This window comes from Bombina bombina, chromosome 10 (assembly GCF_027579735.1).
Source record: "Bombina bombina isolate aBomBom1 chromosome 10, aBomBom1.pri, whole genome shotgun sequence".
Taxonomy (NCBI): Eukaryota; Metazoa; Chordata; class Amphibia; order Anura; family Bombinatoridae; genus Bombina; species Bombina bombina.
In genome coordinates, this window is record NC_069508.1 from 81,971,804 (window position 1) to 81,988,851 (window position 17,048).

Here is a 17,048-nt window from a genome sequence, read left to right on the forward strand (position 1 = left end):
TGCGTACATCAACCATCAGGGGGGAACAAGGAGTTCCCTGGCGATGGAAGAAGTGACCAGAATCATTCAATGGGCGGAGACTCGCTCCTGCCACCTGTCTGCAATCCACATCCCAGGAGTGGAAAATTGGGAAGCGGATTTTCTGAGTCGTCAGACATTGCATCCGGGGGAGTGGGAACTCCATCCGGAAATCTTTGCCCAAATCACTCAACTGTGGGGCATTCCAGACATGGATCTGATGGCCTCTCATCAGAACTTCAAGGTTCCTTGCTACGGGTCCAGATCCAGGGATCCCAAGGCGACTCTAGTAGATGCACTAGTAGCACCTTGGACCTTCAAACTAGCCTATGTATTCCCGCCGTTTCCTCTCATCCCCAGGCTGGTAGCCAGGATCAATCAGGAGAGGGCGTTGGTGATCTTGATAGCTCCTGCGTGGCCACGCAGGACTTGGTATGCAGATCTGGTGAATATGTCATCGGCTCCACCATGGAAGCTACCTTTGAGACGAGACCTTCTTGTTCAAGGTCCGTTCGAACATCCGAATCTGGTCCCACTCCAGCTGACTGCTTGGAGATTGAACGCTTGATCTTATCAAAGCGAGGGTTCTCAGATTCTGTTATTGATACTCTTGTTCAGGCCAGAAAGCCTGTAACTAGAAAAATTTACCACAAAATTTGGAAAAAATATATCTGTTGGTGTGAATCTAAAGGATTCCCTTGGGACAAGGTTAAGATTCCTAAGAGTCTATCCTTCCTTCGAGAAGGATTGGAAAAAGGATTATCTGCAAGTTCCTTGATGGGACAGATTTCTGCCTTGTCTGTGTTACTTCACAAAAAGCTGGCAGCTGTGCCAGATGTTCAAGCCTTTGTTCAGGCTCTGGTTAGAATCAAGCCTGTTTACAAACCTTTGACTCCTCCTTGGAGTCTCAACTTAGTTCTTTCAGTTCTTCAGGGGGTTCCGTTTGAACCCTTACATTCCGTTGATATTAAGTTATTATCTTGGAAAGTTTTGTTTTTGGTTGCAATTTCTTCTGCTAGAAGAGTTTCAGAATTATCTGCTCTGCAGTGTTCTCCTCCTTATCTGGTGTTCCATGCAGATAAGGTGGTTTTACGTACTAACCTGGTTTTCTTCCAAAAGTTGTTTCTAACAAAAACATTAACCAGGAGATAGTCGTGCCTTCTCTGTGTCCGAAAACAGTTTCGAAGAAGGAACGTTTGTTGCACAATTTGGATGTTGTTCGCGCTCTAAAATTCTATTTAGATGCTACAAAGGATTTTAGACAAACATCTTCCTTGTTTGTTGTTTATTCTGGTAAAAGGAGAGGTCAAAAAGCAACTTCTACCTCTCTCTCTTTTTGGATTAAAAGCATCATCAGATTGGCTTACGAGACTGCCGGACGGCAGCCTCCTGAAAGGGTCACAGCTCCTTCCACTAGGGCTGTGGCTTCCACATGGGCCTTCAAGAACGAGGCTTCTGTTGATCAGATATGTAGGGCAGCGACTTGGTCTTCACTGCACTCTTTTACCAAATTTTACAAGTTTGATACTTTTGCTTCTTCTGAGGCTATTTTTGGGAGAAAGGTTTTGCAAGCCGTGGTGCCTTTCATTTAGGTGACCTGATTTGCTCCCTCCCTTCATCCGTGTCCTAAAGCTTTGGTATTGGTTCCCACAAGTAAGGATGACGCCGTGGACCGGACACACCTATGTTGGAGAAAACAGAATTTATGTTTACCTGATAAATTACTTTCTCCAACGGTGTGTCCGGTCCACGGCCCGCCCTGGTTTTTTAATCAGGTCTGATAATTTTTTTTTCTTTAACTACAGTTACCACGGTATCATATGGTTTCTCCTATGCAAATATTCCTCCTTAACGTCGGTCGAATGACTGGGGTAGGCGGAGCCTAGGAGGGATCATGTGACCAGCTTTGCTGGCTCTTTGCCATTTCCTGTTGGGGAAGAGAATATCCCACAAGTAAGGATGACGCCGTGGACCGGACACACCGTTGGAGAAAGTAATTTATCAGGTAAACATAAATTCTGTTTTTGGTGTCAATCCTAGGGTTACTCATAGAGTAAAGTTAGGATTCCTAGGATTTTTTGTCTTTTCTACAAGAAGGATTGGAGAAAGGGTTATCAGCAAGTTCATTAAAGTGACAAATTTCAGCTTTGTCAATTCTGTTTCACAAACGTTTGGCAAATGTATCAGATGTTCAGTCTTTTTGTCAGGCTCTATCTAGAATTAAGCCTGTATTTAGACCTATTAGTCCTCCCTGGAGTTTGAATTTAGTTCTTCAAGTTCTGCAAGGGGTTCCGTTTAAACCTATGCATTCCATAGATATTAAACTTTTATCTTGGAAAGTTCTGTTTTTGGTTGCTAACTCTTATACTCGAAGGGTTTCTGAACGTTCTGAATATATATCACTGGGACATAAGATATTTATTGGCAGTGTGATTTGCCTTATCTCATATTTCATTCTGATAAGGTGGTTTTTACGTACCAAACCTGGGTTCCTTCCTAAGGTTGTTTCGAATAAGAATATTAATCAGGAAATTGTTGTTCCTTCCTTGTGTCCTAATCCTCCTCCTAAGAAGGAGCGTCTGTTACATAACTTGGACGTGGTCCGTGCCTTAAAGTTTTACTTACAGGCAACTAAGGATTTACGTCAATCATCTTCATTATTCATTGTTTATTCTGGAAAGGGTAGGGGTCAGAAAGCTACGGCTACCTTTCTTTCTTTTTGGCTGAGAAGTATCATCTGTCTGGCATATGAGACTGCTAGACAGCAGCCTCCTGAAAGAATTACGGCTCATTCTTCTAGGGCTGTGGCTTCCACATGGGCTTTTAAAAATGATGCATCTGTGGAACAGATTTGTAAGGCTGCGACTTGGTCGTCCCTTCACACTTTTTCCAAATTTTCCAAATTTATTACTTTTGCTTCTTCTGAGGCTATCTTCGGGAGAAAGGTTCTTCAAGCAGTGGTGCCTTCTGTTTAGGTTCCTGTCTTGTCCCTCCCTTTCATCCGTGTCCTATTGCTTTGGTATTGGTTTCCCACAAGTAAGGATGAAATCTGTGGACTCGTCATATCTTTGTAAAAGAAAACTAAATTTATACTTACCTGATAAATTACTTTCTTTTACGATATGACAAGTCCACGGCCCACCCTGTTCTTTTTAAGACAGTTTTTCTTTATATTTTTTTTAAACTTCAGTCACCTCTGCACCTTTTTAGCCTTTCCTTTTTTCTCTTCCTATACCTTCTTGTAATTTAAAAAAAAACGTTCCATTTTACTTTAATCATCAAATTTGCTTTGTTCTATTGCTATCCTTAGTTGAAAGCTAACCCTAAGTAGGCTCATATGCTAATGTGTACGCCCTCAATGGCCGTCTCTTATCTAATTGTATTTCACGCCCGTGGGGTTATTTACGAGTCACTCTAATTGCCTGATATGCAAGTCTGACTTAGTGATGGTAAATCTCAAGTTTGTATCAAACGCTAGGATTTACCATCACCAAAAATCAAGTGGAATTAAGTGATGAGCTATGTAAAAAAGGGTGCTAAACTCACCCTTTCTGTGCCATTTCACATCGCTAATCTCAGCAGCTCCGGCCGCCTACTGCACACCACTCTCCTTCAATGAGGTAACGTTTGCACCTCTGAACCAATAGCACATCTATTGGTTTAGAGGTGCAAGTAAGTTTGCTACCTCAGCCATGTTTTCCTGGACACTTATGAGTTATGCATGCTGGAGGGTAAGCAGGGTGGAATATGTATTGTGCCTCTGGACATGATGAACAGCACAATACATGTTCCTCCCTACAGCATGTGTATCTCATAAGTGTCCAGGAAAACATCGCCGAGGTGGCAACCCTAGGTGCAAGTGGCACCTCGTTGGTAGAAGAGTGATGTGTCGTGGGCTGCCAGAGCCACTGAGATTGCAGAAGCTTAGATACAAGGTTATCACAGAGGTAAAATGTATATTAATATAACAGTGTTGGTTATGCAAAACTGGGGAATGAGAAATAAAGCGATCTTTTTAAACAATTTTTTTTTAGTGTTTCCTTCCCTTTAAGATATAGTTTGTTTGTTAACTTTAATTTGTATTTTTCAACTGAGTGTATCTTAGTATTTCTTAAGTCTAATCACATAACTCTGCTCAATCTTAGTGAGCACAGGCTCATTATCTTTTTGATTTTCTCACCCCTATTTTACATTTTCTCTTTTGTTTTATGTCCACATTAATCACACCTAAAATAGTCATACTCTGCCCCCCACCTAGATCCTTTCTTCTACAAGATACGACGAGTCCACGGATTTCATCCTTACTTGTGGGATATTAACCTCCTGATAACAGGAAGTGGCAAAGAGCACCACAGCAGAGCTGTATATATAGCTCCTCCCTTCCCCCCACCCCCAGTCATTCTCTTTCCCTGTGTTAGTACTAGGAAGAGATAAAGTGAGGTGTGTGTTTTAGATTCTTCAATCAAGAATTTTTTTATTTTAAATGGTACCGGTGAGTACTATTTTCCTCAGGGAGATATGGAATGAAGTAGATTTTCTGCCCTGAGGTTGATGATCTTAGCAGATGTAACTAAGATCCATGTTGGTTCCCACAGAGCTTCTGAAGGTAGTGCAAGAGAAATCTTCAGTGTGGAGAACGGTGTTATGCTACAAGCAGCATTAAGGTATGTTTAGTTTTTTTATTTCTGAGGAGACTTGGTATATCAGAACTGGCTGACATGTTTTCCCTACAAGGGAAGAGGTAAGCAGTAGACCTGTACACTGAGGGTGTTACTGAAAATCCTGTGTTTATTCATATTACTTCGACACTGTATTGGGCTGGACACTGGGAGAGGCAGCTTGACATTTTATATTTTATACAAAGTCAGTAGGGCTGCAGTTTTTATTAAAGGAGTTTAAGGGGACCACATGGCTTATTTTGCAAACCGCTTCCCATGCAGTTAAACAGACTGTTAGGACGACATCCATGATGGGCGGGGCCTATATCGCGTGCTCAGACGCGCAGTTTACTCTGACTGAGAAGGCAGCAGGCATTACCTCCGGTGGAGCCTAAACTTGTGTAATGTTCACCGGATCATTGTCGAGTCATTTTGCAGTACCCTGGGGGCAGGTAGGCGCCACAGCAGAGCTGTGGGGAGGTGCAGGGGTCATTTTTTCTGTTAAGATATATTTTCTGGTTAAAATGTGTCTTAGAGGGTAAATTCACCTTTTGCTTATAGGGTGCAATAATTTTTGGGGCCAATTGAATATTATATTTAATTGTGTAGCATTTTTTTAAACATTTTAGGCAGTTTGAGAAAAATGTGTGCGCTTTTTATTTCTTAAAGGCGCAGTACACCTTTTTCTAAAAGTTGTTTTATTCAATAAATTAGGTGATTTACGACTATTGTGGTTATTTCTAGTCTGTTCAACATGTTTGAGGAAACTAATTGTTCTATGTGTTTAGAAGCCATTGTGGAACCCCCTCTTACTTTGTGTACCCCTTGTACTGAAAGGGCCTTACAATGCAAAAAACATATTTTGGGTAAAGAAGGTGTGCCTAAGGATGATTCTCAGTCTGAAGAGAATCAGGATATGCCAGCTAATTCCCCCCAAGTGTCGCAACCTTTAACGCAGGCACACAAGCGACGCCAAGTACTTCAAGTGTGTCTAATTATTTTACTCTGCAGGATATGGCTGCAGTTATGTCAACTACCCTTACAGAGGTATTATCTAAGTTACCAGTGTTGCAGGGTAAACGCACTAGGTCAGGTATTAATGTGAATACTGAATCCTCTGATGCTTCATTGGCTATTTCTGATGTACCCTCACAGGGCTCTGAGTTGGGGATCAGGGAATTGTTGTCTGAGGGAGAACTTTCAGACCCAGGAAGTATGTTACCTCAGACAGATTTGGACGGCATGTCCTTTAAATATAAGCTTGAACACCTCCGCCTGTGATCCTATTGTAATACCACTTTAGAAATTGTGTAAAATGGACAAATATCTAGAGGTACCTACTTACACTGATATTTTTCCGGGTTCCTAAAAGAATTTCGGAAATTATAAAGAAGGAATGGGACAGACCGGGTATTACCGTTCTCTCCTCCCCCTAATTTCAAGAAAATGTATCCCATATCAGACACCATTCGGGACTCTTGGCAGTCGGTCCATAAGGTGGAGGGAGCTATTTCTACTATGGCTAAGCGTACAACTATACCGATTGAAGACAGTTATGCTTTCAAAGACCCTATGGATAAGAAGTTAGAGGGTCTTCTAAAGAAATTATTTATTCATCAGGGTTTCCTTTTACAACCAACAGCTTGAATTGTTCCAGTTACTACTGCAGCAGCTTTTTGGTTTGATGCTCTAGAAGAGTCTTTGAAGGTTTAGACCCCTTTAGAGGACATTTTAGATAGAATAAGTGTTCTCAAGCTAGCTAATTCTTTTATTACAGATGCCGCCTTTCAAATTGCTAAGTTGGCGGCGAAAAATGCAGGATTTGCCATTTTGGCGCATAAAGCGTTATGGTTAAAATCGTGGTCTGCTGATGTGTCATCTAAGTCAAAGCTCTTAGCTATTCCTTTCAAAGGGAAGACCCTATTCGGGCCTGAGTTGAAAGAAATCATTTTTGACATTCCTGGAGGTAAAGGTCACGCCCTACCTCAGGATAAGTCTGTTAAGATGAAGGGTAAACAAAATAATTTTTGTTCCTTTTCGAAATTTTAAGGGAGTACACTCTGCTTCCTCTTCTTCCGCAAAGTAGGAAGGAAAATGTTACTCAGACCAAGTCTGTCTGGAGACCCAACCAGGCTTGGAACAAGGGTAAGCAACCCAAGAAGTCCGTTGCTGCTACAAAGACATCATGAAGGGACGGCCCCTGATCCGGGTCCAGATCTAGTAGGGGTCAGACTTTCTTTCTTTACCCAGGCTTGGGTAAGAGATGTTCAGGACCCCTGGGCACTGGAAATCCTGACCAACGGGTATCAACTGGAATTCAAAAATGTTCTCCCAAGAGGGAGATTTCTTCTTTCTCAATTGTCTGTAAACCAGATAAAAACAGAGGCGTTCTTACGTTGTGTAAGAGACCTCTCTGCTATGGGAGTAATTTGTCCCGTTCCAAGATTAGGACAGGGATTCTAATCAAATCTTTTCATAGTTCCCAAAAAAGAGGGAATATTCAGACCTATTTTAGATCTCAAGAGTCTAAACAAGTTTCTCAGAGTTCCATCCTTCAAGATGGAGACTATCCGAACAATTTTACCAATGATCCAGGAGGGTCAATATATGACTACCGTGGACTTGAAGAATGCATACCTTCATTTTCCTATCCACAAGAATCATCATCAGTTCCTCAGGTTGCCTTCCTATACAAACATTACCAGTTTGTGGCCCTTCCTTTCGGGTTGGCCACAGCTCCCAGAATTTTCACAAAGGTGTTAGGGTCCCTTCTGGCGGTTCTAAGGCTGCGGGGCATATCTGGACGATATTTTGATTCAGGCGTCAACTTACCATCTAGCCAAATCTCACATGGACATCGTGTTGGCTTTTCTAAGAACTCACGGATGGAAGGTGAACATAAAAGAGTTCACTTGTTCCACTGACAAGAGTTCCATTCCTAGGAACTCTGATAGACTCGGTAGACATGAAAATTTTTCTGACGGAGGTCAGAAAATCAAACGGCTAGATTTAGAGTTTTGTCGGTAACGACCCGCAAAGCTAACGCTGGCTTTTTTCTGGCCGCACCTTTTAAATAACTCTGGTATTGAGAGTCCACAGAATGGCTGCGTTAGGCTCCAAAAAAGGAGCGTAGAGCATATTTAACGCAACTTCAACTCTCGATACCAGAGTTGCTTACGTACGCGGCCAGCTTCAAAAACGTGCTCGTGCACGATTCCCCCATAGAAAACAATGGGGCTGTTTGAGCTGAAAAAAAACCTAACACCTGCAAAAAAGCCGCGTTCAGCTCCTAACGCAGCCCCATTGTTTGCTATGGGGAAACACTTCCTATGTCTGCACCTAACACTCTAACATGTACCCCGAGTCTAAACACCCCTAACCTTACACTTATTAACCCCTAATCTGCCGCCCCCGCTATCGCTGACCCCTGCATATTATTTTTAACCCCTAATCTGCCGCTCCGTACACCCTCGCCATCTACATTATCCCTATGTACCCCTAATCTGCTGCCCTAACATCGCCGACCCCTATATTATATTTATTAACCCCTAATCTGCAGCCCCCAACGTCGCCTCCACCTAACTACACTTATTAACCCCTAATCTACCGACCGGACCTGAGCGCTACTATAATCAATGTATTAACCCCTAATCCGCCTCACTCCCGCCTCAATAACCCTATAATAAATAGTATTAACCCCTAATCTGCCCTCCCTAACATTGCCGACACCTAACTTCAAGTATTAAACCCTAATCTGCCGACAGGAGCTAACCGCTATTCTAATAAATGTATTAACCCCTAAAGCTAAGTCTAACCCTAACACTAACACCCCCCTAAGTTAAATATAATTTAAATCTAACGAAATAAATTAACTCTTATTAAATAAATTATTCCTATTTAAAGCTAAATACTTACCTGTAAAATAAATCCTAATATAGCTACAATATAAATTATAATTATATTATAGCTATTTTAAGATTTATATTTATTTTACAGGCAACTTTGTATTTATTTTAACCAGGTACAATAGCTATTAAATAGTTAAGAACTATTTAATAGCTAAAATAGTTAAAATAATTACAAAATTACCTGTAAAATAAATCCTAACCTAAGTTACAATTAAACCTAACACTACACTATCAATAAATAAATTAAATACAATTCCTACAAATAAATACAATTAAATAAACTAACTAAAGTACAAAAAATAAAAAAGAACTAAGTTACAAAAAATATTTTTTTTTTACAAACATTAGAAAAAAATTACAACAATTTTAAACTAATTACACCTACTCTAAGCCCCCTAATAAAATAACAAAGACCCCCAAAATAAAAAAATGCCCTACCCTATTCTAAATTACAAAAGTTCAAAGCTCTTTTACCTTACCAGCCCTGAACAGGGCCCTTTGCGGGGCATGCCCCAAAGAATTCAGCTCTTTTGCCTGTAAAAAAAACACATACAATACCCCCCCCCCCCCCAACATTACAACCCACCACCCACATACCCCTAATCTAACCCAAACCCCCCTTAAATAAACCTAACACTAAGCCCCTGAAGATCTTCCTACCTTATCTTCACCATACCAGGTTCACCGATCGATCCAGAAGAGCTCCTCCGATGTCGTGATCCAAGCCCAAGCGGGGAGCTGAAGAGGTCCATGATCCGGCTGAAGTCTTCATCCAAGCGGGAGCTGAAGAGGTCCATGATCCGGCTGAAGTCTTCTATCAACGGCATCTTCAATCTTCTTTCTTCAGGATCCGTGTTCATACCGCCGACGCAGAACATCCATCTTCACCGATTACTTCCCGACGAATGACGGTTCCTTTAAGGGACGTCATCCAAGATGGCGTCCCTCGAATTCCGATTGGCTGATAGGATTCTGTTCCGATCAGCCAATAGAATGTGAGCTCAATCTGATTGGCTGATCGGATCAGCCAATCGGATTGAACTTGATTCTGATTGGCTGATTCCATCAGCCAATCAGAATATTCCTACCTTAATTCCGATTGGCTGATAGAATCCTATCAGCCAATCGGAATTCGAGGGACGCCATCTTGGATGACGTCCCTTAAAGGAACCGTCATTCTTGAGTTGGCCGTCGTCGGAAGAAGATTGATCCGCGCTGGAGTTCTTCACGATGGAGCCGGTCCTCATCGGATGAAGATAGAAGTTGCCGGTCTGGATCGCCTCTTCTTCCCGGATAGGATGAAGATTTTGGAGCCTCTTCTGGACCTCTTCAGCCGTCGGATGATGGATGTCTAGCCCCCGCTTGGGTTGGATGAAGATTTTGGAGCCAGGACCGATCGGTGTGATACCCAGTGAGGTGAAGACAAGGTAGGGAGATCTTCAGGGGCTTAGTGTTAGGTTTATTTAAGGGGGGTTTGGGTTAGATTAGGGGTATGTGGGTGGTGGGTTGTAATGTTTGGGGGTATTGTATGTGTTTTTTTACAGGCAAAAGAGCTGAATTCTTTGGGGCATGCCCTGCAAAGGGCCCTGTTCAGGGCTGGTAAGGTAAAAGAGCTTTGAACTTTTGTAATTTAGAATAGGGTAGGGCATTTTTTTATTTTGGGGGTCTTTGTTATTTTATTAGGGGGCTTAGAGTAGGTGTAATTAGTTTAAAATTGTTGTAATTTTTTTCTAATGTTTGTAAAAAAAAAATATTTTTTGTAACTTAGTTCTTTTTTATTTTTTGTACTTTAGTTAGTTTATTTAATTGTATTTATTTGTAGGAATTGTATTTAATTTATTTATTGATAGTGTAGTGTTAGGTTTAATTGTAGATAATTGTAGGTATTTTATTTAATTAATTTATTGATAGTGTAGTGTTAGGTTTAATTGTAACTTAGGTTAGGATTTATTTTACAGGTAATCTTGTAATTATTTTAACTATTTTAGCTATTAAATAGTTCTTAACTATTTAATAGCTATTGTACCTGGTTAAAATAAATACAAAGTTACCTGTAAAATAAATATAAATCCTAAAATAGCTATAATATAATTATAATTTATATTGTAGCTATATTAGGATTCATTTTACAGGTAAGTATTTAGCTTTAAATAGGAATAATTTATTTAATAAGAGTTAATTTATTTCGTTAGATTTAAATTATATTTAACTTAGGGGGGTGTTAGTGTTAGGGTTAGACTTAGCTTTAGGGGTTAATACATTTATTAGAATAGCGGTGAGCTCCAGTCGGCAGATTAGGGCTTAATACTTGAAGTTAGGTGTCGGCGATGTTAGGGAGGGCAGATTAGGGGTTAATACTATTTATTATAGGGTTATTGAGGCGGGAGTGAGGCGGATTAGGGGTTAATAACTTTATTATAGTAGCGGTGCGGTCCGCTCGGCAGATTAGGGGTTAATAAGTGTAGGCAGGTGCAGGCGACGTTGAGGGGGGCAGATTAGGGGTTAATAAATATAATATAGGGGTCGGCGGTGTTAGGGGCAGCAGATTAGGGGTACATAAGGATAACGTAGGTGGCGGCTCTTTGCGGTCGGCAGATTAGGGGTTAAAAAAATTTAATCGAGTGGCGGCGATGTGGGGGGACCTCGGTTTAGGAGCACATAGGTAGTTTATGGGTGTTAGTGTACTTTAGAGCACAGTAGTTAAGAGCTTTATGAACCGGCGTTAGCCCAGAAAGCTCTTAACTACTGACTTTTTTCTGCGGCTGGAGTTTTGTCGTTAGAATTCTAACGCTCACTTCAGACATGACTCTAAATACCGGAGTTAGAAAGATCCCATTGAAAAGATAGGATGCGCAGTTGACGTAAGGGGATCTGCGGTATGGAAAAGTTGCGGCTGAAAAGTGAGCGTTAGACCCTTTCCTGACTGACTCCAGATACCGGCGGTAGCCTAAAACCAGCTTTAGGAGCCTCTAACGCTGGTTTTCACGGCTACCGCCAAACTCTAAATCTAGGCCAAAGATCTTAACCACTTGCCGAGCACTTCATTCCATTCCTCGGCCATCAGTGGCTCAGTGTATGGAGGTAATTGGACTAATGGTAGCGGCAATGGACATAGTTCCGTTTGCTCGCTTACGTCTCAGACCACTGCAGCTGTGCATGCTCAGACAGTGGAATGGGGATTACGCAGATTTATCTCCGTGGATAGATCTGGATCTAGAGACCAGAGACTCTCTTTATTGGTGGTTGTCACAGGATCATCTGTCCCAGGGAATGTGTTTCTGCAGGCCAGCACGGGTCATAGTGACAACGGGCGCCAGCCTCTTGGGCTGGGGTGCCGTCTGGAATTCCTTGAAGGCTCAGGGTGTGTGGACTCAGGAGGAGTCCCTATTACCAATAAATATTCTGGAACTGAGAGCGATATTCAACTCGCTTCAAGCGTGGCCTCAGCTGGCTTCGGCCAAATTCATGAGATTCCAGTCGGACAATATCACGACTGTTGCATATATCAATCATCAAGGGGGAACAAAGAGTTCTCTAGAGATGATAGAGGTTTCCAAAATAATTTGATGGGCAGAGACTCACTCTTGCCATCTATCAGCAATATATATCCCAGGAGTAAAGAACTGGGAAGCGGATTTTCTAAGTCGTCAGACTTTTCATCCGGGGCAGTGGGAGCTCCATCCGGAGGTGTTTGCAAAATTGATTCATCAATGGGGCACACCGGAATTGGATCTGAGGGCATCTCGTCAGAATGCCAAACTTCCTTGTTACAGGTCCAGATCAAGGGATCCTCAAGCAGTACTGATAGATGCTCTAGCAGTACTGTGGTCGTTCAACCTGGTTTATGTGTTTCCTCCTTTTCCTCTCCTACCTCGTCGGATTGCCAGAATCAAACAGGAGAGGGCTTCGGTAATCTTGATAGCTCCTACGTGGCCACGCAGGACTTGGTATGCAGACCTGGTGGAAATGTCATCTCTGCCACCATGGAAACTGACACTGAGACAGGACCTTCTCATTCAGGGTCCGTTCCAACATCCAAATCTAGTTTCTCTAGCAGTACCGTGGTCGTTCATCCTCTCCTGGAGACTGAACGCTTGATTTTATCTAAGCGGGGATTCTCTGAGTAGGTCATTGATACCTTGATTCAGGCTCAAAAGCCTGTCACTAGGAAAATTTACCATAAGATATGGCGTAAATATCTTTATTGGTGCAAATCCAAAGGCTACTCATGGAGTAAGATCAGGATTCCTAGGATTTTGTCCTTTCTCCAAGAAGGATTGGAGAAGGGGTTATCAGCTAGTTCCTTAAAGGGACAGATTTAGGCTTTGTCAATCTTACTACACAAGCGTCTGGCAGATGTCCCAGACGTTCAGGCGTTTTGTCAGGCTTTGGTTAGAATCAGGCATGTGGTTAAACCTGTTGCTCCGCCATGGAGTTTGAATTTAGTTCTTAATGTTCTTCAAGGGGTTCCGTTTGAACCCATGCATTCCATAGATATTAAACTTCTATCTTGGAAAGTTCTGTTTTTATTTGCTATCTCTTCTGCTTGAAGAGTTTCTGAGCTATCTGCGTTACAATGCGACTCACTTTATCTTATATTCCATTCTGATAAGGTGGTTTTGCGTACTAAACCTGGATTCCTTCCTAAGGTTGTTTTAAGCAAGAATATTAATCAGGAAATTGTTGTTCCTTCTCTGTGTCCTAACCCTTCTTCTAAGAAGGAGCGTCTGTTACATAACTTGGACGTGGTTCGTGCCTTGAAGTTTTACTTGCAAGCGACCAAGGATTTCCATCAAACATCTTCTCTGTTTGTTGTCTATTCTGGAAAGCGTAGAGGTCAAAAAGCTACGGCTATCTCTCTTTCTTTTTGGCTGAAAAGCATCATCCGTTTTGCATACGAGGCTGCTGGACAGCAGCCTCCTGAAAAAATTTCAGCTCATTCTACTAGAGCGGTGGCTTCCACATGGGCTTTTAAAAACAATGCTTCTGTTGAACAGATTTGTAAGGCTGCGACTTAGTCTTCCCTTCATACCTTTTCCAAATTTTACAAATTTGATACTTTTGCTTCTTCTGAGGCTATTTTTGGGAGAAAGGTTCTTCAAGCAGTGGTGCCTTCTGTTTAGGTATCTGTCTTGTCCCTCCCGTTCATCCGTGTCCTGTAGCTTTGGTATTGTATCCCACAAGTAAAGGATGAATCCGTGGACTCGTCTTATCTTATAGAAGAAACGGAAATTTATGCTTACCTGATAAATTGATTTCTTCTAAGATACGACGAGTCCACGGCCCGCCCTGTCAATTTAAGACAGATTATATTTTTTTGTTTAAAACTTCAGTCACCTCTGCACCTTTTAGTTTCTCCTTTTTCTTCCTATACCTTCGGTCGAACAACTGGGGTGTGGAGTCAAGGAAGGAGCTATATAGACAGCTCTGCTGTGGTGCTCTTTGCCACTTCCTGTTAGCAGGAGGATAATATCCCACAAGTAAAGGATAAATCCGTTGACTCGTCGTATCTTAGAAGAAATCAATTTATCAGGTATGCATAAATTTCCTTTTTATGTAAGAACTTACCTGATAAATTAATTTCTTTCATATTGGCAAGAGTTCATGAGGCCCACCCCCATTTTTATGGTGGTTATGATTTTTTTGTATAAAGCACAATTATTTCCAAATTCCTTTGTTGATGCTTTTTACTCCTTTCTTTATCACCCCTCTACTTGGCTATTCGTTAAACTGAATTGTGGGTGTGGTGAGGGGTGTATTTGTAGGCATTTTGAGGTTTGGGAAACTTTGCCCCTCCTGGTAGGATTGTATATGCCATACGTCACTAGCTCATGGACTCTTGCCAATATGAAATAAATTAATTTATCAGGTAAGTTCTTTCATAAATTATGTTTTTTCACTTGTCTAGCATAACCACATGAATATGTTATTAATAAACGAATTAATCTCCATTTTATTTATTAGATTCCTATTCCCATCTATGCTCCTCTGCAAGGTCAACATCAAGCTCAGCTTGGTTTAGCACCTGGCCCATCTGTATCTCAAGCACAAGAGTTGTTTACTACTTCCTTACAACCGTACAGGTAAAATATTTTTTTTTTAACATTTGTGTCCATTTATGTTCTTTAGAATTTATTCTTTCTACAGAAAATCTGGCAAGGACACCATAAAATGTAAACAGTTAAAGTAACAAATTAGCCTTTGCCTTTTCCGCAACTGAATTGTTACCAGTTTGCTCTCAGTACAGAAAATAGGCCATGGGTTCATGTATGTGCATCAATTCCAGTGAAGTAACACTTGGAAAATCATCAGAGCCAGTCATTTCCCCTTGAAAATGCCTTAAAGGAAGTAAACCTAGGAATTTTCATGACAATTTACAAAATGCCTTATGTATTTAAAATAAATTATGCCCATTAGATCCAGAAAACCATTGTCTATGCTGGCCGCCCTATGCTACGTTTTGTTTTTTCAGTTTTTATTTATTTTTTTAACATTTACCTTGTAGCCGATCCCATGGCTACCCTTTGCACTGCTCTCCAGGGGCGTGTATTGAACTTTCTCAGTTCCAGAATGCCAGAACACACACATGCCAGTTCACTGTACAGAATAGTAGGGCTGGCAAGCAAAGCTTGTGAACAAGCTTGAAATGGAGGGGAAAGGGGGGCAGGCTGCAGTCTTCTCAGGGGCAGCTAGCAAGGGGATCCAAGATGAATCGAAGAATAAAATAAAAGGTTAATTAATTTAGAACTCTTTTAAATATTTTTTTTTATTTAGAAAAATGATTCCAACATTAAAGACAGCTTAAAGGGACAGTCTAGTATAAATTAAACTTTCATTATTCAGATAGGACTTTTAATTTTAATCAACTTTCCAATTTACTTTTATCATCAAATTTGCTTTTTTCTCTTGATATTCTTAGTTTAAACTAAACATAGGTAGGCTCATATGCTATGCTATGCTATGTTTAGGCACAGGGGGTTATTGAAGATTTAGCACAAAACAATGCTAAATTTAAGACAATAGATAATAAACAGTCACAGTCATGTGATCAGGAGGCTGGAAGAAGGTTCCTAGATACAAGGTAATCAGAGGTAAAAAGTATATTAATATAACTTTGTTGGTTATGCAAATCTGGGGAATGGGTAATAAAGGGATTATCTATCTTTTTAAACAATAACAATTCTATCTTAGACTGTCCCTTTAACTATGGAGTTAAACACTATATATTTACTGACATTTTAAAGGGACATTAAACATCTGTTCCTCTTTGTAAAAAAAAGTGTGCTTTGTCCCATGCTCCCTACAGGGGCAAAACAGCTATATAAATCTATATATCACATGTGGGAATTGCCCTTCTGACGACTATGAAGAGACAAAAACATCCCAACGTACAGAGCTTTAAATCCCTCGTACTTACCATTGATGGAGTGAGGTGAATTCTGAAATGCTGACCTGCTCGTCGTTGAGAGGTTCTCTAATATAAGACCAATTTCCTTAGTGCCTGTGTTGGCACATATATTGGTAGTTTCCTTAAGTGTCTTATCTTAGCCTACCTAGCTTTCACTAACCAAGAGCTCCCAATCCCATGGTCATAAACGTACCACGCGACTTTTGTATATTAAAAAAGGAAATTTATGCTTACCTGATAAATTTGTTTCTTTCACGATACGACGAGTCCACGGATTTCATCCTTACTTATGGGATATATCTTCCTGGTCAGCAGGAGGAGGCAAAGAGCACCACAGCAGAGCTGTATATATAGCTCCTCCCTTCCCTCCCACTCCAGTCATTCGACCAAAGTTATGAAGAGAAAGGAAAAGACAAGGTGCAGAGGTGAATGAAGTTTATCAAAAATAAAATCCTGTCTTAGAAAACGACAGGGTGGGCTGTGGACTCGTCGTATCGTAAAATGAACAAATTTATCAGGTAAGCATAAATTTCCTTTTCTTTTACAAGATACGACGAGTCCAAGGATTTCATCCTTACTTATGGGATACAATATCAAAGCTATAGGTCATGGATGAAAGAACCTAAATGGAAGGCACCACTGCTTGAAGAACCTTTCTCCTAAAAACAGCCTTGGACGAGGCAAAAGTATCAAATTTGGAAAAAGTATGAACAGACGACCAAATTGCAGCCTTGCAAATCTGTTCAACAGAAGCATTATTTTTAAATGCCCATGAGGAAGCCACAGCCCTAGTGGAATGAGCTGTAATTCGCTCAGGAGGCTGCAGTCTCATATGCAAAAATGGATGATATTCCTCAGCCAAAAAGAAAGCGAGGTAGCCGTAGCTTTCTGACCCCTACGTTTCCCAGAAAAGACAACAAACAATGAAAATGATTGACGAAATTCCGTAGTCGCCTGCAAATAAAACTTCAGGGCACAAACAATGTCCAAATTATGTAACAGACGCTCCTCCTTTGAAGAAGGATTAGGACACAATGAAGGAACAATTTCCTGATT

At 41.0% G+C, this 17,048-nt stretch overlaps 1 protein-coding gene across 1 annotated transcript in view; it reads left to right on the forward strand.

Annotated features, from left to right (window-relative positions):
• Positions 1-17,048, forward strand: part of LOC128640804 (protein PRRC2C) — a 1,245,292-nt gene that overhangs the window by 782,136 nt on the left and 446,108 nt on the right. Inside the window, exon 16 of the mRNA XM_053693223.1 lies at positions 14,549-14,667. Within this exon, the coding sequence (XP_053549198.1) occupies positions 14,549-14,667 (119 nt within the window). The remainder of the gene's footprint in view (positions 1-14,548; positions 14,668-17,048) is intronic.